Source organism: Typopeltis vanoorti, chromosome 15, assembly GCF_054136105.1.
Source record: "Typopeltis vanoorti isolate ZY-2024b chromosome 15, IOZ_Tvanoo_1.0, whole genome shotgun sequence".
Classification (NCBI taxonomy): Eukaryota; Metazoa; Arthropoda; class Arachnida; order Uropygi; family Thelyphonidae; genus Typopeltis; species Typopeltis vanoorti.
Genome location: NC_143563.1, coordinates 118,406,440 through 118,431,089, shown reverse-complemented (window position 1 = coordinate 118,431,089; position 24,650 = coordinate 118,406,440). Strand labels below are relative to the sequence as shown.

Genomic DNA, 24,650 nt, shown 5'->3' with positions numbered 1-24,650 from the left:
AATGAGTAGCTGAAATGTTTTACTTGTTGCACAGGTTCTCCATTCACAACACAGTTGACATTTTCAATGATTCTGCCTATTTTCATTGTCTTTGTCTTTTTATTGCTGACTTTCATACCATATCTATTACAACAGTTATTCAATTTAGTCAGAGAATCTTGCAGACTTGTAGCAGATTTATTTAGAAGTATAACATCATCCGCATAAAGCAGAGAGCTGACATTAACATCTCCAGTTTTGATATCATGTTTAATACCACTTTCTTTCATAATGTGATCCATATAGATAATGAATAACAGAGGTGATAATGTACATCCTTGTCTCACACCAGATTTAACATTAAACCATCTTCCTGTACATCCTTCAATTCTAATTGCTCACTTACAACTCAAATAAAGACTATCACTTGATATAATGCCCCATTGACACCATATAACTGTAGTGTATTGAACAGCTTCTCTCTTGGCACCTTGTCATATTCCTTTTCCAAATCGACAAAACTTAAATACAGATCTTTGTTATATTCCCATGCTTTCTCGACTATTTGTTATAAAATGAAGATCTGATCCTGACAGCCTTTATTTGGCCTGAATCCAGCTTGTTTTTCACCCAGCTTTTCTTCCACAATTCTTCTCAATCGTTTCTCAAGTATACTTGCATAGATCTTGCCAGGAACACTTAGTAGGGAAACACCTCTGTAATTCTCACATTCAGTTTTATTTCCCTTCTTATATATGGGTACTATGAGAGCTCTACTCCAATCATCGGGAATTCGTCCCTCTATCCAGGCTTTCTGAACTATGCAGTGCAGCAACTGTAAGAATTTTATACCACCATACTTCAGCATTTCTGGTCGAATATCATCTACTCCTGCTGCCTTTCCACATTTTAAGTCTTTGATGGCTTTTTCTACTTCAAGTATGGATATGTATTCCTGACTGTATGCCTGTCGAGTGTTTTTTTTACCACTGTGCTATCACTGCTTGTTTCATTTAGCAGTTTTTCGAAGTAATTACTCCATACTTCAAGGATATCATTTTCTTCCGTTTTCATGTCACCTTTATCATCTCTAATTCCTTTTACAGCACTCGTTCCTCTATTCCTAAGCTTCTTCAACAACCTCGAGAATATTTTGCCACCTTCTTGATATTTATTTTCTATGTTCTTTGCCAAAGTCCTCCCATGACTTTTGTTTAGCTAGTTTTACACAGCGTTTAGCATTCTTGCATTTGTCTCTGTATTCTCTTAGAGCACAAACTGACTTATTTGCCAGGAACTTTTGATAAGCTTTCTTCTTTTCCTTCACTGCCTCTTTAACTTCCTGTGTCCACCATGGAGTTCTAATTTTTCTATCCTTGCAGACAACTTCACTACATGCCTCTCTAGCTGAATCCATCAGGGCTTTCTTCAAGGCTTGCCACTGAATCTCCAAGGTTTGATTCCTGTTCTCAAACTCTTTCATTTTTTCTTCAATAATCTTTGTGTATTTTAGTCTACAGTTCACATCTGAGAGCTGCTCAACTTTTATTCGCTTTAAAACTTACTTACATGTTATTCTTTTCAATATGAAATTCAGTTTTATCCTGCTCAAGACTAAATAGTGATCACTTCCAATTTCAAATCCTCTGTACACTCTTGTGTCCTGCACCAGGGAGAAAATATCACTATCAACAATAACATAGTCAATGAGAATTTTCTTATTCCTTGACTCTTCTCTCCATGTGAATTTGTGCACATTTTTATGTTGGAACATGGTGTTAGTAATAACCAGTCCATGTCCTGAGCAGAAATCCAACAGATATTTTCCATTATTATTAGCTTTGCTCTTTTCTCCAAATTTTCCCAAAATATTTTTGTATGTCTCACAATCATTTCTTACTCTGCTATTTAGATCCCCAACAAGGACCAACTTTTCCTTTTTCATTGTGTCAGTTGCTTTTTCTACAGAATCAAAAAATTCCTCCACTTCTATCTTAGTAGAACCTTCTGTGGGACCATAGGCACAAATATGTCTGATTGTCCAGTTCCTCATTCTTATATTTGCCCACTTTACTCTACTTGAGACTGTCTGCCATTCAAGAAGATTAGCCTCGTATTTTGTGTTGAATACTATGACTACTCCTTCTTTTACTTGATTGTCATTTCCTGAATATAACATTTTGTACTGATTGCTCAGAAAGATCTCACCAGTTTTTGTCTTTTTTGTTTCAGTCACCCCTATTATGTCGATCTGGTACTTATCTAATTCCTCAGCTAGCTCCATTTCTTTGCCATTCAGGCTTCTTACGTTGATAGTACCGATCTTTAATTCTGGTGATGTTGAGTTGGGGTTTGTTTTCAGATTTGTTCCAGTAGCTGACTTTTCGCTGTTCGCCCTGGTTCCCTGGTGAAAACAACGGGGGCCTTGTTTAACCGGGCGACGCCCCAGCCGGCATGAAATTTTGTCATGTTGTACCATTATTTTTTATTTTGGTTTAACCAATAAGAATACAATTTGGTCGGCTAAATTCCAAATTGCCAGCCCATCCTCGTTCGTTCAGTATCCAAGTAGATACCCAACAGGGTGCACCACGAGAAGGTGAGGATTGGACATTAGGTCAGAAGCCCTGGTCGTTTCTCCGCATTCCTTTAAAGGCTATGTGGGGGGTCTCCTCTCAGTTATACAGCTTTGACTCTTAAGCACCCCTGACTGACTGAAATGTATGCATTAGAAATCACTGGAAGACATAAATATTTCAATCTCGGGATTTGGCATCAATGGAGATAGTGCTTCAGTAATGTGTGATATTCAGTTTGTGTAAAAGATTTACATATGAATCTAACTTTCTGCAGCATGGCAGAGGGATGTGTATCTGATGCCCATGATTGTATGTGTGTGCGCGTGTGTGCGCGCGCGCGCCAGTTGAAAGCAGAATGTGTGCAGAGAGAGAAATAGAACTGACAAAAAAAGTTCACTGTATGACAGGATGTGGCCTGCTTGGTCTTACTTCGTATACTGATGAAACCAAATAATACCCACTCCTCCCCAATGCATCCTTGTGTCTTATTTCAATGTTAAGTCCAGTCTGTTCTTAACAGATATGGCTGCAAGAGCATAAGATTTTGCATACTACTGGGAGCCCCAAAACGAAGAATGTTCCAGAGACAAATTTATATATTTCCACACATGAGAGGCTGCAAGCCCTTTAGCAAGTAAATGCAGTGTGTGGTCTGTGGCCAAGAACAAAGTAATCTGTTGATATTCTATTTGAAGAGGTGAAGATTTCACCTCTGGGGCATGGAATACTTTATGGAGATGGCTATTTCACGGGAATGAGGTGGATGAAATGAGACAACTGGGAGTAGCTGGTTTAGTGAGTTAGAAGTGCAGCTGTAAAAAGAGGTCAGTCAATTATTGCTTGTGTTATGGTAGGTTTGTATTAACTATACATAATAAATAACGGAAAAACTCACGTAGAAATATTATTTAATAGTATAATTTTCGCCTGTGTGTCACAGGCATCTTCAGTACAATTAGGCACAAAAATTAAACATTAACTGACAATTCCAAAAAGCGCTACCTAAGTAGCTGGTGTAAGATAACTAAAAAGGTCAATAACTTTCCTAAAAAAAAAATAAAAAAAAAAAAAAAAAATTAATACAATAAAAAGTTAGGAAAGATTAGCTGATTTGTAAAGTACTATCTCCCATAAAGGGGATAGACGTAAGCCGTCGGATCTGTTTAAGTTAGGAGAATGAAGTAGAGTTTCACATGCTTCTTTATAAAGGCGTTCCATGAGAAACTGACTTTTGTGAAGAACTCTTGTCTTTCTCCAATGAATTCTGTGTCTAGTGAAGATGGCATGGAAATTCACAAAAGTCAGTTTCTCATTGAACGCCTTTATAAAGAAGCATGTGAAACTCTACTTCATTCTCCTAACTTAAACAGATCCGACGGCTTACGTCTATCCCCTTTATGGGAGATAGTACTTTACAAATCAGCTAATCTTTCCTAACTTTTTATTGTATTAATTTTTTTTTTTTTTTTTTTTTTTTTTTTTTTAGGAAAGTTATTGACCTTTTTAGTTATCTTACACCAGCTACTTAGGTGGCGCTTTTTGGAATTGTCAGTTAATGTTTAATTTTTGTGCCTAATTGTACTGAAGATGCCTGTGACACACAGGCGAAAATTATACTATTAAATAATATTTCTACGTGAGTTTTTCCGTTATTTATTATGTATAGTTATGTCTACTCACGGTTTACCTCTTTTAAAACTTAGGTTTGTATTAAATGGAAGATATGATAGATTCCAGTTCTGCTGAACAGAAGCCATGGAAATATGTAAAAGAGAAACTGACTCTCTTGAATAGAGTTTGTAAAAGAAGATTGTCAGTCAACCAGCTGGCTTCTTTTCAACAGCATCAAGAATTTTTAGAGTTTTTGGTTCGCCTCCCAAAACATGAAAGCAGCAATCTAAGGTGGATAGATTTGGGATTTTCGCAGAATAAGGAGCTAGACAATTGAAAAGTAATGTCTTAAACAAAAAAAAAGAAGAAACCAGGTTTTTTAGAAGCCAAAGGTGCTATAGAAATAATGTGATTATCGCAGTAAGAGTCAGTCCAAGAAGATGGATCTGGTCTTCTCTGTTAAGCTGAGCATTACAAAGGTAATGCTTATTGCACTTATTGCAGATAATCTTGAATCCACTAGATGGTTTCTCATATGAGATGAATGAGCATAACTTATATTCTTCCTCGTATCTTCTTTCTTCTGGTTATATCAGTTGCTTTAATATCATTTTATTCTATGTGTTTATCAGAACTTTCCAGAGTGCTGTATCATCAGCAGAACTGTGGATGGGATTTGAGGTTAGTGAGAGAATGATGTTTTTATATATAAAACAGAAGAATGAAATAAGTCCTGAGAAATACTTGCATTAATTGGAAAATCTAAAGAGAGAGGGGTGGGGGAATTTTCCACTATTACCTACAGTTAACCAACCATGTAAAAAGTAGCAATCCAATTGTTGGCTTGGTTAGCCAAGTAGTTAGTGTATCCACTCTCCAACTGAGGTTGTGGTTGAAATCCCACTGCTGGCATGGATGTTTGCAACTGTCTTTAGGTGGGAGGTGAACTCCATTGCCCAGTGTGAGACCATCACCCCACCTACTTGAGGCATGAAGTGGCTTGAAAAAAGTTCCATGTTTGGCATCCAAAATGGCACGTCTTCCAAGATTGTGTAATAAATAAATAAATAAATAATACAAAAATTATATATATATATATATATATATATATATATACTTAATAGAAAAAAAAATTCTTAGTCCACCCAAAAAACAAATGTACTACAGGTTTACAAACACCTTTCATGGATGAGAACCACATATATAAAAAAAAAAAAAAAATTACAGAGGGGGAAAGGCAGACCATAAGATGGCAATTTGCTGAGAAGCTCTGTATGGAAGTTAAAATGGAAACAAGATGGGTCAGCGATGCCTATAATGAATTTCATCATCTGCTTTGAGCTTGGAAATCATTCCATATTCAACCTATTCCTAAAAAGAGCAATGCCTATTTTTACTAACATATTACTGTCCAATTTCTCTCACTTCAGATGTTTTAAAAACAATAGCAAAACTGTTGACTCTCAACTTCTATGCTACCTGGAGCCTTCTCAACAAATATGCAATTGCCAGTATGGCTTCTGCCACATTGATCTTCTTCTTGTGTATTTCAGCTATCTTTGGAGGAATGTTAAGGAAAGTTGAGAAATCTCAAGTGATTGCTTTTGATATATAAACTATTATAAACTTATATATAAACTATTTCATTAGGTTTTGGCACAATGCCAATTAAGTAAGATCCCATCATATGATCTCTTTTGATGTTTGTAACTGGATTACTAACTTTCTGTCTGGACACACATTACATGTGATGATGGTTGAATCTTTATCCACAAATTTGGTTCTTTCAATTACTTTTTTCCATCTGTATGTCAGTGACCTCTTCCATTGGATTATAAGTCCAAATCAAAGTTTTGCTGATGACAGTACTGTGCACTGCATGCCTCTTTCTCATTTAACAAACCTTGCACAACACAGATCAACAAAACTTCTAGAATATGAATGTCTGCTACCCTAAATATTGATCTCTAAACCTTCCTTCAGTGCAGACCTGACAGCATCAATTTTATTGGCTTGACTCCATAGAGAAGATTAAGGACCCTATTTTGGTCCTCTCTTTCATGCATTCAGTTTCTGCTACTTTCATTCTCTACATATATTTCCATAGCTCTGTTCATTAGAACTGGAATTCCAAATTTTCACAATCTCTTCTGAATCTGTTCACATAGATGCAGCAACCATTAGACTTGCCACTGTTCATCTCCCAACTCGCAGAAAAAATTTTTCCTTCATTCCTTCTATTACTGTAATTTTGAACAGTCTTCCATCTTATATATTTTTGTGAAGACTACAATCTACACGTTTAAAATCCAGCGTTACCAACTTTCTTCTTTTTCCACAACTTCTTCCCACCCATAGTACTTATATACTGTTGGTTGAACAATTTCCCAGATATGGAGATTTTTGAATCTATAGCTACTCTTCAGCAGCTATTGCTATTTTCAGTAACCATTCTGCCAGTGAGACTGTTAGATTCACTAGCATAAAATCTATAGAAAGCCACTGAATGTTAATAAGAATTATTCTATGTCTATATCACAGATATAAGAAGAATGTAGTTAGATGATGCTACTTATCACCAGATGTAAAATCTCTCCTATTTTTTGTGGATACATCAAGTGGCATGAAATCACTATGGTGGGATTCACAGATTATCTAATCATCAGCTCACCCAGGATTATTCTTATTAATGTGCTATTGGTTTGGTTTTTGACCTGTCAGGGATAGGATTGTCATAAAATTAGTCATCTGTTGAGCATTAATTATTATTAATGGAAACATATGTATTCTAAGGTAGCAATGATAGAGATAAGAGATAAGCTCTTCACTTATTTCTCTGGAAATAGTGCTTTCTGCTCCATTTTGGGAAGTAATAAGCACTTATTTATCATATGGGTATAATACAAGAAATTAATGAGCAAAACTATATACAGATGGACATTTGGCAGTATCCAAAAGGGTGACTGTGAAATTCCTCACACACACATGTAATAAGTGAACACATTGGCCTTGTCCAATCCTAAATTGGTAATTAGATACTTGTTTATAATTTCTAGTTCATTTAGTGTCTTCTCCACATCCTGTATAAAAAATGGTTTGTAGCTTGCAAGTACTGAAAGTTATTGGGTTATCTAGTAACATAGGATTACATAACCATGTAAAATTTTTTGAGTTAAACCAATCAGTGGCACTATCTGGGAGTAAATGCAGATTCGTTAGGCATCAGGGAAGGAGTGTGTAGGACAGTTATCAGTGATATGAATCATAGTGTGCACAGCACCACCACACACACACACCAAAAGGTAACTGTGAAATTTCCCACAGATGTAATAAGTGGGCACAATGACCTTGTCACATCCTAAATCTGTTAAACTCACATAGTCATATAAATTATTTAAAAAAAAAATATATATATATATATATATATATATAATTGTCTTTGATGTTTTTCCTATTAAAATTGTCTGATATTTTTCCAGATCCTTCATCATATTTGTGCAATACTAATGCTGTACAGGAAATGGTTCATAGCTTACAAGTACTGGAGGTTGTTGGACCATCTCTTACCATCGGATTACATGACCATGTGAGATTTTTTTTAATCTTTTATCTTTTTTTTTTTAATCAAACAAACTCTAGGTAACATTTTTTAACTATCATAGTCTTCATGCTAATAATGGTTAATTCTTCCATTTGAGTGTGGATTTCCATTTTTTTTTTTTTATTTCATCATCCAATTCCTGATTTTCATAGTACTACATGGAAAACTTACATCACCACTAACTTCCTATGTACAATTTTCCACCAAATCAGTCTGTTACCTGTTAAGACTTCAACATTATCAGGTCTTATATTTCTGTCTCTTAAGGCACTTTTTACTGTATCAATTCACCTATATCTTCACCTTCCTCTGGGTCTTTATCCTGTCAACCTGGCAGAGAACACTTGTTTTGCTAATCTTTCCTCTTCCATTCTGTTTAAGTGACCATACCACCTGAGATTTGCTCTGCTAACATTCCTTGATGCTAACAATGTCAAGTTATTTCTTAATATCCTTATTTTTAATATGATATTGTTATTCATGCCATCTGTTCACGCCCATAATCATTCTCATGGCTCTCTTATATCTGCAGTCTCTAGTCTTTGGTCAAATGTTTTATTTCTAACCCAGCTCTCAGATCCATAAGTTAAAATTGTCTTGAACACTCTGTTGTATACATCTAGTTTAGTGTTTTGACTAATTTCTATCTTATTCCATATACTGTGTGATCATAGATGCGAAACCCCTCGATAATTCTGCGCATGGCAGAAGAAAGCAAATCTATTCCGATAGTAGGGTAATCACTGCATTTCGTGGGAATGAGTGTGTATGATTATACATCGAAAAATTAGCTTTTCTCTTATGAAAATTCTAGTTTTTAAAGTGATAACTATTTTGCTTGTACAGCATTTGGAAAATTTTAATATATAAAGCACATGATTTTGAGTGTTGGCGATGAATTCGTACAGCGCCTTATTCCTTTCTCCGATTCAACAGAAATTGACTCTTCTTCTTGGCAATCTGCCGGCAACAGTCCTCACTTCTGTGGTTGCACAGTAAATTTATTCAGTTGACTTCCTACTAAATACTGGCTTTGTTGATTCTGTTGTCTATTTCCATATTTAATTTATCATCTTAATTAATCATGCCTAAGTAGCTAAAATGTTTTACTTGTTTTATAGGTTCTCCATTCACAATGCAGTTGATATTTTCAGTGCTTCTGCCTATTTTCATTGTCTTTGTTTTGTTATTGCTGACCTTCATACTATATCTATCAACAGTTATTCAATTTAGTCAGGGAATCTTGCAGACTTGTAGTGGATTTATTTAGAAGTATAACATCATCCACATAAAGAAAAGAGATGAGATTAACATTTTCAATTTTGATACCAGGTTTAATACCACTTTCTTCCATAATGTAAATTGTCTGACACCAGATTTAACATTAAACCATCTTCCTGTACTTCCTTCAATTCTAACTGCTGATTACAACTTAAAAATAAAAACCAGGGGTGCTTAAGGGTCAAAGCTGTATAACTGAGAGGAGACCTCCACATAGCCTTTAAAGGAATGCGGAGAACCGACCAGGGCTTCTGACCTAATGTCCAATCCTCACCTTCTCGTGGTGCACCCTGTTGGGTATCTACTTTGATACTGAACGAACGAGGATGGGCTGGCAATTTGGGATTTAGCCGACCAAATCGTATTCTTATTGGTTAAACCAAAATAAAAAATGATGGTACAGCATGACAAAATTTCATGCCGGCTGGGGCGTCGCCCGGTTAAACAAGACCCCCATTGTTTTCGCCAGGGAACTAGGGTGAACAGCAAAAAGTCAGCTACTGGAACAAATCTGAAAACAAACCCCAACTCAACATCACCAGAGTTAAAGATCGGTACTATCAACGTAAGAAGCCTGAATGGCAAAGAAATGGAGCTAGCTGAGGAATTAGATAAGTACCAGATCGACATAATAGGGGTGACTGAAACAAAAAAGACCAAAACTGGTGAGATCTTTCTGAGCAATAAATACAAAATGTTATATTCAGGCAATAACAATCAAGTAAAAGAAGGAGTAGTCATAGTATTCAACACAAAATACGAGGCTAATCTTCTTGAATGGCAGTCAGTCTCAAGTAGAGTAATGTGGGCAAATATGAGAATGGGGAACTGGACAATGAGACTTATTTGTGCCTATGGTCCCACAGAAGGTTCTACTAAGGTAGAAGTGGAGGAATTTTTTGAGGCTTTAGAAAAAGCAACTGACACAATGAAAAAGGAAAAGTTGGTCCTTGTTGGGGATCTAAATAGTAGAGTAGGAAATGATTGTGAGACATACAAAAATATTTTGGGAAAATTTGGAGAAAAGAGCAATGCTAATAATAATGGCAAATATCTGTTGGATTTCTGCTCAGGACATGGACTGGTTATTACTAACACCATGTTCCAACATAAAAATGTGCACAAATTCACATGGAGAGAACAGGCTAGGAATAAGAAAAGTCTCATTGACTATGTTATTGTTGATAGTGATGTTTTCTCCCTGGTGCAGGACACCAGAGTGTACAGAGGATTTGAAATTGGAAGTGATCACTATTTAGTCTTGAGCAGGATAAAATTGAATTTCATATTGAAAAGAATAACATGTAAGAAAGTTTTAAAGCGAATAAAAGTTGAGCAGCTCTCAGATGTAAACTGTAGACTAAAATACAGAAATATTATTGAAAAGAAAATGAAAGAGTTTGAGAACAGGAATCAAACCTTGGAGATTCAGTGGCAAACTCTGAAGGAAACATTGATTGATTCTGCCAGAGAGGCATGTGGTGAGGTTGTGTGCAAAGATAAAAAAATCAGGACTCCCTGGTGGACACAGGAAGTTAAAGAGGCAGTGAAGGAAAAGAAGAAAGCATATCAAAAGTTCATGGCAAATAAGTCAGCTTTTGCTCTTACAGAATACAGAGACAAATGTAAGAAAGCTAAACAGTGTGTAAAACTAGCTAAACAAAAGTCATGGGAGGACTTTGGCAAGAATATAGAAAATAAATATCAAGAAGGTGGCAAAATATTCTGGAGGTTGTTGAAGAAGCTTAGGAATGGAGGAAAGAGTGCTGTAAAAGGAATTAGAGATGATAAAGGTGAAATGAAAACAGGAGAAAAAGATATCCTTGAAGTATGGAGTAATTACTTTGAAGAACTGCTAAATGAAACAAGCAGTGATGACAGCACAGTGATAAAAAACACTGACCAGGCATGCAGTCAGGAATACATATCCATACTTGAAGTAGAAAAAGCCATCAAAGGCTTGAAATGTGGAAAAGCAGCAGGAGTAGATGATATTCGACCAGAAATGCTGAAGTATGGTGGTATAAGAGTCTTACAGTGGCTGCACTGCATAGTTCAGAAAGCCTGGACAGAGGGACGAATTCCCGATGATTTGAGTAGAGCTCTCATAGTACCCATATATAAAAAGGGAAATAAAACTGAATGTGAGAATTACAGAGGTATTTCCCTACTGAGTGTTCCTGGCAAGATCTATGCAAGTATACTTGAGAAACGGTTGAGAAGAATTGTGGAAGAAAAGCTTGGTGAAGAACAAGCTGGATTCAGGCCAAATAGAGGCTGTCAGGATCAGATCTTCACTTTACGACAAATAGTCGAGAAAGCATGGGAATATAACAAAGATCTGTATTTAAGTTTTGTCGATTTGGAAAAGGCATATGACAAGGTGCCAAGAAAGAAGCTATTCAATACGCTGCAGTTATATGGTGTCAATGGGGCATTATATCAAGCAATACTTAGTCTTTATTTGAGTTGTGAGTCAGCAGTTAGAATTGAAGGAAGTACAGGAAGATGGTTTAATGTTAAATCTGGTGTGAGACAAGGATGTACATTATCCCCTCTGTTATTCATTATCTATATGGATCACATTATGAAGGAATGTGGTATTAAACCTGATATCAAAATTGGAGATGTTAATGTCAGCTCTTTGCTTTATGCGGATGATGTTATACTTCTAAATAAATCCGCTACAAGTCTGCAAGATTCTCTGACTAAATTGAATAGCTGTTGTAATAAATATGGTATGAAGGTCAGCAATAACAAGACAAAGACAATGAACATAGGCAGAAGCATTGAAAATGTCAACTGTGTTGTGAATGGAGAACCTGTGGAACAAGTAAAATATTTCAGCTACTTAGGCACAATTTTTACTGAAGATGGTAAACTAAATATAGAAATAGACAACAGAATCAGCAAAGCTGGTATCGTGGGAAGTCAATTGAATAAATTCATATGGAATAAGAAAGAAATTAGTCGGAACACTAAATTAGCTGTATACAAGACTGTGTTCAAACCAATTTTAACTTATGGATCTGAGAGCTGGGTCAGAAGTAAAACACTTGACCAAAGACTAGAGACCGCAGATATGAGAGTCCTGAGAAAGATTAGAGGCATGAACAGATGGCATCAATGGCAATATCATATTAAAAATGAGGATATTAGGAAAGAACTTGACATTGTCAGCATCCAGGAATGCGTTAGCAGAGCTAATCTCAGATGGTATGGTCACTTAAATAGAATGGGAGAGGAAAGATTAGCAAAACAAGTGTTTTCTGCCAGGTTGGCAGGAAAACGACCCAGAGGAAGACCAAGATATAGGTGGAGTGATACAGTACAAAGTGCCTTAGACGATAGAAATATAAGATCTGATAATGTTGGAGTCTTGACAAATAACAGACTGATTTGGAGGAAAATTGTAGATAGGAAGTTAGTAATGATGTAATTTTTTCATGTAGTACTGTCATATCCTGTACACCCCTTGAGGGTACATGGCAGGAATTTGATGATGATGATGGTGATGAAATAAAAACCAAGTATCACTTGATAGAAAGCCCCATTGATGCCATACAACTGTAGTGTTTTGAATAGCTTTTCTCTTGGCACCTCGTCATATGCCTTTTCCAGATCTACAAAACTTAAATAAAGATCTTTGTTATATTCCCATTATTTCTCAACTATTTGTTGTAAAGTGAAAATCTGATCCTGACAGCCTCTGTTTGGTCTGAATCCAGCTTGTCCTTCACCAAGCTTTTCTTCCACAATCCTTCTCAACCTTTTCACAAGTATACTTGCGTAAATCTTACCAGGAACACTCAGTAGAGAAATACCTCTGTAATTCTCACATTCAGCTTTATTTCACTTTTTTATATATGGGTACTATGAGAGCTCTACTCAAGTCATCCAGAATTCGTCCCTTTGTCCGTGCATTCTGGACCAAGCAGCTACTGTAAGACTTCTGTACTTCCATATTTGAGCATTTCTGGTCAGATATCATCTACTCCAGCTGACTTTCCATTTCAGGCTTTTGGTGGCTTTTTCTACTTCAAGTATGACTATGTATGCCGGACTGCATGCCTGTTATGAAACAATCAGTGACAGCACAGTTACTGTGCTGTCACTGATTGTTTCATTTAGTAATTTTTTTGAAGTAATTACTTCATACATCAAGGATATATTTTCCTCCAGTTTGCATGTCATCTTTATCTTCTCTAATTCCTTTTTTAGCACTTTCTTTCCCTTTATTTCTGAGCTTTTTTCAGCAACCTCCAGATTATCTTGCCACCTTCTTGATATTTATTTTCTGTGTTCTTACTGAAGTCTACCCATGACTTTTGTTGAGCTAGTTTCACACAGTGTTTAGCTTTCTTACTTTTGTCTCTGTATTCTCTAAGAGCACAAGCTGACTTAGTCACCAGGAACTTCTCCTTTCTTCGAAATTCTTTCTTCTTTTCTTTCACTGCCTCTAACTTCCTGTGTCCACCTTGGAGTTCTGAATTTTCTATTCTTGCAGACAACCTCACTGCATGCCTTTCTGGCTGAATCATTAAATATTTTCTTCAGGATTTGCCACTGAATCTCCAAGTTTTATTTCCTGTTCTCAAACTGTTTCATTTTTTCTTGAATAATTTTTGTGTATTTTAGTCTACAGTTCACATCTGAGAGCTGCTCAACTTTTATTCGCTTTAAAGCTTTCTTACATGTTCTTCTTTTCAATATGAAATTTGGTTTTATCCTGCTCCAGACTAAATGGTGATCACTTCCAATATTAAATCCTCTGTAATGTCCTGCACCATTGAGAAAATATCACTATCAACAATAACGTAGTCAATGAGACTTTTCTTATTCCTAGCCTCTTCTCTCACTGTGAATTTATGCACATTTTTATGTTGGAACGTGGTATTAATAATAACCGTCCATGTCCTGAGCAGAAATCCAACAGGTATTTGCCATTATTATTAGCTTTGCTCTTTTCTCCAAATTTTCCCAAAATATTTCTGTATGTCTGACAATCATTTCCTACTCTACTATTTAGATCCCCAACAAGGACCAACTTTTCCTTTTTCATTGTTAGTTGCTTTCTCTAAAGCCTCAAAAAATTCTTCCACTTCTACTTTAGTAGAACCTTCTGTGGGACCATAGGCACAAATAAGTCTGATTGTCCAGTTCCTCATTCTGATATTTGCCCACATCACTCTACTTGATATTGCCTGTCATTCAAAAAGATTAGCCTCATATTTGATATTGAATACTATAGCTACTCCTTCTTTTCCCTGATTGTCATTGCCATGGATAGACATGTCAGTGGGTAGACAAACAAGCTATACTCTGCAATTTAGTAATTGCAGAGTATAGCTTGTTTCTCTGCAAGGAGCAGCGTGGATTTACTAAAGGAAGACCATATTTTAGTAATTTGCTCATATTTTTATAATAATGTTATAGTTGAATGGGAAAAAGGAAATAGATACACTATGATGATGTTGGATTTTGCTAAGGCATTTTATAAGATACCAAAGGAAAAGATGTTGCATAAACTGAAGAATATCTGATTGGAATATAAACTCTTGACCTGAATCAGTGGACGTTTGAAGGACAGATATCAGAAAGTTGTATATAGTGGGTGTGAATCTGACAGATTTAAGGTGACCAATGGTGTACTTCAGAATTCAGTCCTTGGGCCATTATTATTCAGTCTATACATTAATGACATTAGGAAGAGTCTAACAGAAGATATGCAAGCTGATGATGCTAATATAGGCAGGGCAATCATGGATGCCACTGATATCCATAACTTACAGAAGGAGTTGAATAGGCTGGAAATTTTGGCAAACAAAAATGTCTGTCAGTTTATTGTTAGTAAGGGTATAGTTATGCTTTAAGAAACTGATGAGGCTAGGGATCTTGGCATAATGGTGGATGAGAATTTGAAGTTCAAAGGTCACATAGCAAAAGTTGCAAATACAACTCAGAGGATAATTGCGATGTCAAATCGAACTTTAACATTAAGGATAAGGAAGTCATTTTGTCTCTTTATAAGGCTTTGATAAGACCACACTTGGATTATTGTGTGCAGATTTGGTCTCCTAGATTCCAAGGGGATGAAGATGCTGTGGAAAGGATGCAAAGAAGAGTTGCAAAGATTATATCTAGATTATGAGGACAGATTACGAGCATGCAGATTCTGTTTAATAGGAGAAAGAGTGGTGATATGATAGAGGTCTAGTGAGTGGAATGGTTTGCCTTTAAGGGTAGTGAGTGCATCTAGTGTGAATGAATTTAAGGGAAAGTGTATCACAGCTGGTTTGGGTGATTTATAGCATCCCTCGATGAGTCCTTAATTCCCTGTAGGTCTCAGATAATAATAATTATTATCATCCTATTTCTCTGACCAACTGTCTTTTTAAGATATTACAGAAAATGGTTAATGCCAGATTTCTCTGGTATTTATTTAACATTGATCTCTCCAATACAAAATATGGCTAATGTAGGCATCGTTTATCTTTGGACCATTTGTTTCATTAAGAAACATATAAGAGATGCACTTCTGAAACAAGAACATCTGGTTTCCTTGTTCTTTGACTCAGAAAAAGCTTATAACACAGCCTGGTGGCATGAAAAGACTTCCGTAACTTAGGTCTCAGAGGACACTTTCCTCTATTTATTAAAATCAGAAAGTCTAGCCAAGTCTTCCAAGTCAGAGTGAGAACTACACTATCTTGGCAATATCATTAAGAACTGAGTGTTCCCTAAGGCTATCTTAACTGTGACACCTTTTTTTTTCTATTCTAATTAACTTAATCACTGAACAGCTTCCTCCCACAGCAAGCAATGCTCTATATGTTAACTTAACAATTTACTGTCACTGTCATAACATAAGAGTAATTGAAAGACAACTTCAGTAAGTGATTGATAGTCTCTCTCTCTCTCAGTGGGTTCAGATTTTCATCAGAAAAATTGTCTGTGTACACTGCTGCTGAAAATGTATTCTTTACTCATATCCTGATTTAAGAATGGAACAAACTGTTATTCCAATTGTAACAGAAGCTAAGTTCCAGTGACTCATCTTTGACAAAAAACTTGCATTGCTTGCACATATCTGTCAACTAGCAAAAGAGCATTGGATCTCCTTTGCACTGTATCTCTACTGAATGGAGTACAGATTGACCTTCACTACTTAAGTATGCTTTAGTAAGTCTCCTTCCATATGGTCCAGGGACAGCGCCCAAAGCCTTCGCTGGTATTCATATATCATCTGCGGTAACCCTGGTGTTCCATTCACAAGCACAGTCGTTACTTGCAGAGAATGGACATCCATGTGTGGCTCTGTGGTGGGTGGTGAGCTCTGGTACTGAACAAAAAAAAAACCACTCAATCATGAATTCTTCATCCTTAATTGTTTCAGGGACCCTAACAAATTTCCAAACAAGTAATGATACAGTTGATACACATCTTTCAATAACAGAAGTATAAAACAAACACATGATACCAGTATAAATTGCCAGTTTTTCTAATCATCTGTGGAACAGGTGAAAAATCAACAGGGAAAATTTCACTCTTCTTTATTCTAAATGGTTTATAAGGACTGGCAGGTTCTCCCAAAAATGTTAAGAAACTATGATCATGACAAGAACTTTCCAAAAAAACTACTGATTAGAAATATATACACACTAACACAAGAATAATGTTTAATTTGCCAAATATTTTGGTCTGAATATTATAGACCATCTTCAGTGGCTATATAGGAATAGTTTTAAAAAACAAAGTGGAATACAAACAATTGATCATTCACACATAGAACAAAAAACGTGATGTCATATCGCTAAGTATTAGAAGCGTCAGCATTTTTAAAGTCATAATTAAAGATATTAATTCAGAAATTCATATAATATAATAATCTTAAATAACATTAGACTAATATAGGAAATTTACAAAAAATAAAATAAAATAATGTGTTATCCTGATTAAACTTTCCCAAATTTTTGATATAGATATATAGTCATTACAATTCAAGTTAGGATGTTGAAGTAAGGCCTCCACACTTTCTTTAAATAAACGTTCAAATTTGTAGTGACATCTGTGTAGGAGGAGAGTCTTGGACCAAAGGATGTTGTCACTTGTTTCTAATCCAGATTTCTCAGGTTTATATTGTGTTGAATTGATGACTGATACTCGTGAATTCTTTTTTTCTATGGAACGTCCATAGAAAAAAATTCTTTTTTTTCTATGTAATTTGTCTAAAGTAGGAAAGATTTACAATTACAAGGAACTTGATACACACCAGGTAGAGACAAGATTGAGCGTTTATCTTTAGATGAAGGAAAATAGGTGGATAATTTGTTAATAGGAGTATAAGTGGCTGTTAAATCATATTTCTTCAAAATTCTTGAAATTGATTCTGAAATTCCGGAAATGTAAGGAATTGGAATTCGGCATATTGAATCTTTGCTGTTCTCTGTTGGATTGTAAGAATCGAAAAGATGTTGTGTACACTTTTTGGAGAAGCCATTTAGTTTCATGTGATGTTTGATAGTCAAGAGTTCTTCCTGTAATAAATGAGAAGTTGAACAATTAGTTTTGGCTCGTCGGATTAAACATTTTATGATTCCTGTTTTTTGACAAGGATGATGAGCAGAATCTTTGAGAATATAATGATCTGTGAAAGTTGGTTTTCTGTAAACTGTTGTTGTAAGAATACCAGAAGGTGAACGGATGAGAAGGACATCTAAAAAAGATAACTTGTTGTCTTTTTCAATCTCCATGTTAAAGTTTATACGAGGATGTAAGGAATTGATACTGCTTAAAAAGATAAGGAGTCTGTTGTGAGGCCATACAGCAAAGATGTCGTCTATATATCTAACCCAAAAGGATGGGTGAGGGAATATAGATGAGAACAGGACTTCTAGATGTTCTTAATAAAAGTTGGCAAGAGCAGGAGAAAGTGGACTTCCCATGGCTGTTCCTTCCACTTGGTTGTAAAATTTGTTTTGACATAAGAAATATCCAGAATGCATTACGAAATCAAATAACTTTATATCTTGTGGGAAGATGTCAGCAAGTAATTCTAAAGTCTCTTTGAAAGGTACATTCATATATAAAGATTCTATATCAAAGATAACCATAAGATCTGTAGGTTGTAAAGTGATGTTTTTCAATTTATTTAAAAATTCAGAAGAGTTTTTCAAAAAAGAGCGTGCAGTTGCCAATGTGTGATTTCAATAATTTAGATAGATATTTGGCTATGCGATAAGTAGGAGAATCAATACAATCCACTATAGGGCGAAGAGGAATATCTGTCTTGTGTATTTTTGGTAGACCATAAAACCTTGGAGGCCTTGCAAAATGAGTTTTTTGTCTTTCAATAGTGTCTACATCCAAACTTATGACCTCATCTAGTAGGGAATTTAATTTCTTCAGTTGTCTGTTGGTTGGATCCTAATTGAGTTCTTGGTATGTTGAGTGATCTCAAAGTAAAAGGGAAAGTTTTCTTCTATAGTTTGAAGAGTCCATAATTACTGTCGCTTTCCCCTTGTCAGCTTTGGTAATGATGAGGTAACTGTTGTTTCTTAATGAATGTATAGCTTTCTTTTCAGAAGGAGATATGTTCGAAGGAGGAAGCTTGGCTTTAAGTAGTGAAGAAGCAACTTCTTGCCGATAGAATTAGCCTTTTCACTGGAGAGATGACTAAGGTTCCGTTCGATATTAACCAGGGAATCTAAATACGGAATCTTTTTAGGGAATATAGCAAAATCATGTCCTTTTGAGAGGATGAGTGTTTCATTATTAGTTAAAGGCCGACCAGATATGTTGACGATCCAATTATCTGGAACTTGGAAAGGCTTGATTTATTTAGAAACAAGAACATCATATTTGTGGTTAAGATATTGATTCTGTTTTTTATACAAACGTTGTAAAGAGCGTTCAGAACTATGTTTGAAAGATGTGGTTCTAAGTTTGTGGAGATACAGGTGCGGAGATCCGAAACTTGATGAATGTTAATAGCCAGATCATGTTTAGCTGTTCTGAGTTGATTATGGATTAAAGATAAACTGGTGTTCCTGTAAATATTATGAGCTCCAGGAGATTTAATCTTCCCACAAGATATTATAAAGTTATTTGATTTCGTAATGCATTCTGGATATTTCTTATGTCAAAACAAATTTTACAACCAAGTGGAAGGAACAGCCATGGGAAGTCCACTTTCTCCTGCTCTTGCCAACTTTTATTTAGAACATCTAGAAGAAGTCCTGTTCTCATCTATATTCCCTCACCCGTCCTTTTGGGTTAGATATATAGACAACATCTTTGCTGTATGGCCTCACAACAGAGACTCCTTACCTTCCTTTTTAAGCAGTATCAATTCCTTACATCCTCGTATAAACTTTAACATGGAGATTGAAAAAGACAACAAGTTATCTTTTTTAGATGTCCTTCTCATCCATTCACCTTCTGGTATTCTTATAACAACAGTTTACAGAAAACCAACTTTCACAGGTCGTTTATTCTCAAAGAATCTGCTCATCATCCTTGTCAAAAAAACAGGAATCATAAAATGTTTAATCCGACGAGCCAAAACTAACTGTTCAACTTCTCATTTATTACAGGAAGAACTCTTGACTATCAAACATCACATGAAACTAAATGGCTTCTCCAAAAAGTGTACACAACATCTTTTCGATTCTTACAATCCAACAGAGAACAGCAAAGATTCAATATGCCGAATTCCAATTCCTTACATTTCCGGGATTTCAGAACCAATTTCAAGAATTCTGAAGAAATATGATTTAACAGTCACTTATACTCCTATTAACAAATTATCCACCTATTTTCCTTCATCTAAAGATAAACGCTCAACCTTGTCTCTACCTGGTGTGTATCAAGTTCCTTGTAATTGTAATCTTTCCTACTTTGTATAAACTGGACGTTCTATAGAAAAAAGAATTCAAGCACATCAGTCATCAATTCAACACAACAAACCTGAGAAATCTGGATTAGCTCAGCATGGATTAGAAACAAGCCACAACATTCTTTGGTCCTAGACTCTCCTCCTACACAGATGTCACTACAAATTTGAATGTTTATTTAAAGAAAGTGTGGAGGCCTTACTTCAATGTCCTAACTTGAATCGTAATCACTGTATATCTATATCAAAAATTTGGGAAAGTTTAATCAGGATAACACATTATTTTATTTTATTTTTTGTAAATTTCCTATATTAGTCTAATGTTATTTAATATTATTATATGAATTTCTGAATTAATATCTTTAATTATGACTTTAAAAATGTTTACTCTTCTAATACGTAGCGATATGACATCACGTTTTTTGTTCTATGTGTGAATGATCATTTGTTTGTATTCCACTTTGTTTTTTAAAACTATTCCTATGTAGCCACTGAAGATGGTCTGTAATATTTGACAAATTAAATATTATTCTTGTGTTAACATGTATATATTTCTAATCATTATGTCACAAGTACCGTTAAAAAATCAAAAAAACTACTGAGCAACATGCAATGGGTGGAATACCAATAACATTTACAACTCACAAAACACTGAATTCCTGTAGAGGAGATACATTCAGAGCTTGAAAGATCATGGGGTGATAGTTACCAAGTGACCATTCCTATGGCCCATCCTGGTCCATAGGAATGGTCACTTGGTTCCAAACTGAAACATCATCCTTAATTTTGATACTTCTAAGCCTCCAATATCTGTAAATGCAGGGTATCTCAATTGTCCTGTTCTACTGTACACCACTAATACACTGTGATCCTTCAAATGCCAGAAATATGGACATACCCAACCTGCCTGTTGTGGTTCTACCACCTGTACCTAATCTGGTAGTAAAGAGCATGGTTACCAATCTTCATAAAATATTAATACCAGAATCACTTAAACAAGCCTTTTTCCTGTCTCCTAGCACAGTAGGCCCTGATGACATCCATTACGAGATGATAAAACACCTCCCATCATTTTCTGTAAATCTCCTTCTCTTACTATACAACAGAATATTTCCATAGGAATAATTTACAGACTCTTGGAATAAGTCGATTGTCATTGCTATTACAAAACCAGGCAAGGATCCAGCACAGGCCAACAATTATAGTTCCAGTTGCTTTGACTAGATATCTTTGTAAGGTCTTGGAAAAATGGTAAACGCAGGGCTTCTTTGGTACTTAAAAAGCAATATACTTCTTTCTAACATGCCTTGTGACTTTTGTAGACACTGATTAGCCTTGGGCGATTTGGTTTGTTTAGAAACATATATAAGAGAACCTTTCCTGAAATGAGAACATGTGGTATCTGTGTTCTTCTACATGGAAAAAGCTTATAACACAGCCTGGACATATGGTATATTAGAAAACCTGTTTAATATTAGTCTGAGGGGATACCTTCCTTTTTTTTAAGAACTTTCTATCCGGCCATGTCTTCCAAGTCCGAGTGATAAGCACGTTATCTTGGCCATATCGTGAAGAGGGAGTTTGTCAAGGTTCTATCTTAAGTGTGGCCTTGTGCACTGTTAAAGTGAATTCATTTACTGAACAGCTTCCTCCTACATTAGGAAATTGCCTTTATATTATTGAGTTCACAATTGACTGTCACTTCTGCAATATGAGGATTTATTGAAAGACAACTTCAATAAGCAATTGATCGTGTCTCTTCATGGTCACTTGGTCATGGGTTCAGGTTATCTGCAGAAGAAACTGTGTACACTTCTACCTGAAACACTCTTCACTCTGATTCTGACTTTAGAATAGGACAAACTATTATCCCATTAGCACAAGATGCCAACTTTTGGGGACTCGTCTTTGACAGAGAGCTAACATTCTTTACACATAATCATCATCTTTGGTAAAAATGCAAAAAAATGAAGTACTGAATATCCTCTACAGAATGGATGCTGATCGATGGTCCTTGCTCAGTGTTTATCATGCACGCCATTCAAATTTGTCCTTTTGGTATACACGTTAAAGAAGCTATGGAAGCTATTGCCATGAATGTTAACAACATTACCTGTACCAACGAAAACAGCATTCCTCCTTGGCAGGATCGCACCCCATCCTGCAACCTCTTGCTTTGTCAACTACTGAAGTCTCATACACCCTAATATCTATCTTCATTTGTTCAAAAGCTTGAAGAAACAGTTCAGGTGTAAGTTCTGGAGCACAAGCTTTTAATTAATACAACTATGGGGGGGGGGGATGCCATCAGTGCCAAGAGACGTATTGGTATTGTTATAAATGTTCTTTCCTTAATTTATTATGATTTAAGATGGCATTATTTGGGTAGGGGACATTACTCTCTGATTCCCCTTTATATGCCCTATCGATACTCAAACTACATATCAATTCTGTGGCCGTCACTTAGATTGCTCACATGTGCGAATTCGCTAAACAAAGAAACTGTCCCTGGATAGAGCCAATTCCTTTATTGAAAATCTGGAGCTGTCTCCTCATTGGGTTCTGGAAAATTTGTTTGTTAATGCTGCGCCATCCAGAACCCTTAGATCAGAAAAAGCTTCTTAATCAAGGAGTGAACTCTCAGTGTGACACACGGTTATACAATTTATATAATAACAGTTTCCAAATTAAATCCCTTAATTTAAACTCTCATTGCAGTCATGGTCTTCTCCAATTAATTAGTTCCACTCAGGTTCTATTATGATGAGTGGTGCAGTGGATTCATACATCAGACAGTTTGTTAGGTAAAAGAAAAAGGGTTTATTCATTAAACTATCACAATACAAATTTACAAGACTTGTCATATGACTAAAGTAAATCTTTCTCCTATGTTAACAGACTTAACTGTACAATACTTCAATATTCCTAATTGAATTCTACCACGAGACAATATTAATTAGGAATCAATTCACTGATTTCTAACAGTCGGATCTACAATTTCTCTCAATGTTTAACTTATCAAACTTCAAGCATTACTAAACTATAACATACTATATACAAATTATCACCACACTATGTCAGAATTCACTCTCAGAGATAAAACATTCTGGTATCAGGCTAAGCCCTAAAGTCCTGTTTCATATCTTATATGGGTCCCACGAATGGATAATTTTGCACATTATTGCACACAAAGTTCTTTTATACGCACAAGGGAAACTAAAAGATTCGTATGTTGGGACCTTCGGACTTCGTTGGGTCTATCTCTTGATCCTTACAATTCTTTCCACAGCTCATTCCTTCTTCTTCCTCACAGTTGTCTATCCGATGGTCCAGCCTGAAACTGACAATCATGAATTATCCTCTCTGATGTAGACGAGAACAGTTCTGCTTAAGTTGGTCCACGTGGTCTAGCATGACGATCAGCTTGTGTTGATTGTTTCCGCTCTACTGACGAAATGCCCGCACACTTGGCTCGCTGCATAACTGCGTCTAGACATCGTTCTGTTGACTGTTCTCACGTATTCATCTCAGGGAATGACTCGAGCTGGACCCCCTCGAGTGACCTGTGCCAAAGTTGAGAGAGAAGCAACCAAATGAAGAGTGCTGAGAGTCTGCGAGAGAGAGCAAGCTAGTGGTGTCGAGCTTTTTATATTGTACCTTGACTGCCGTGGGGCATGTTACTAATCCGAATGTCTCGTTTGCGAACTTTCCAATAGTCCAATATTAAAAGCCTTTATTTAATAAATTTTTTCAAGCAATTAACATCTCTACTTATATACAAGTATTTCTCTCAGTGTCTTGATGCTTGTAAAATCCTGAATGAAATATTTCACAACGAAATCCCTTCATTCAAGATTTAACAGCATAAAGGAAACGGATTATTTTTCTGATTCTTTTTGGTGAAATTTCAGAGGAGGAATACTTTGTGTAGTTTGTGGAGTAGCGAGAGGAGATCTGTCTTGCTTGTCTAGAGTTGAAGGGAAAAATTGATGCCAAGAGGTCTGCCTTATCTTTATGAGATATTGCCATTGTACCATTGGCATGCAAGAGAGGTTGAAAAGTGTAAGGACAGAAGTTGCATCCCACAGCCTTGGTGAGTGACCAGAATGTTTGATTACCATGTGACCAGGAGACAGACTTAGTGAATATGGCTCTTACAAATATTTACATTCATGATGACTTTTTTGTCATCATGAATGTAAAACTTCAGCCTCTCACTTAGTTTATAATGCAGGTAATAACAATATAAACTAAGTGAGAGGCTGAAGTTTTTCACTTGAACCACTGGGAATATGCTGAATTTTTGATTTAGACTGCTTTTGCACAATTGCTAGAGAACCAGTTTGAAAAAGGGTTAAGGACTTTAATTTTTTTTTTTTATTATTTATTTCATATCTGAGCCACACACGAAAGGTCACAAGACCTATAAGCAGATTAGTGCTGTATGTGGGCAAGAGGATAAAAAGAAAGGAGGAATCTGTTTACAGTTTGTTTGGAAAGCTGAAGGTTATATTCTTTGAGGAAAAAAAGAGTGGAGAGGCTGTTTCAAAGAACAGAAGTAAATGAATTGAAAGAGGAAGTAGTGAAATTGGTTCAGTGAGTTTCAAGATGGACTGTAAAAGGATGTTAATTAGCAGTGGCTCTTATTCTTATGATTTTGAAGAAAAGTGAAGGTGTAATAGTGGCCAAATCAGCAGAGCACTGT

The 24,650-nt window shown here is 35.8% G+C and overlaps 1 protein-coding gene across 1 annotated transcript in view; it reads left to right on the top strand.

The window, feature by feature from the left end:
• Hel89B (histone acetyltransferase 1) overlaps positions 1 to 24,650 on the top strand; it is an 863,997-nt gene that overhangs the window by 527,495 nt on the left and 311,852 nt on the right. Inside the window, exon 24 of the mRNA XM_090405810.1 lies at positions 7,649 to 7,755. Coding sequence (XP_090261936.1) covers positions 7,649 to 7,755 — 107 coding nt within the window. The remainder of the gene's footprint in view (positions 1 to 7,648; positions 7,756 to 24,650) is intronic.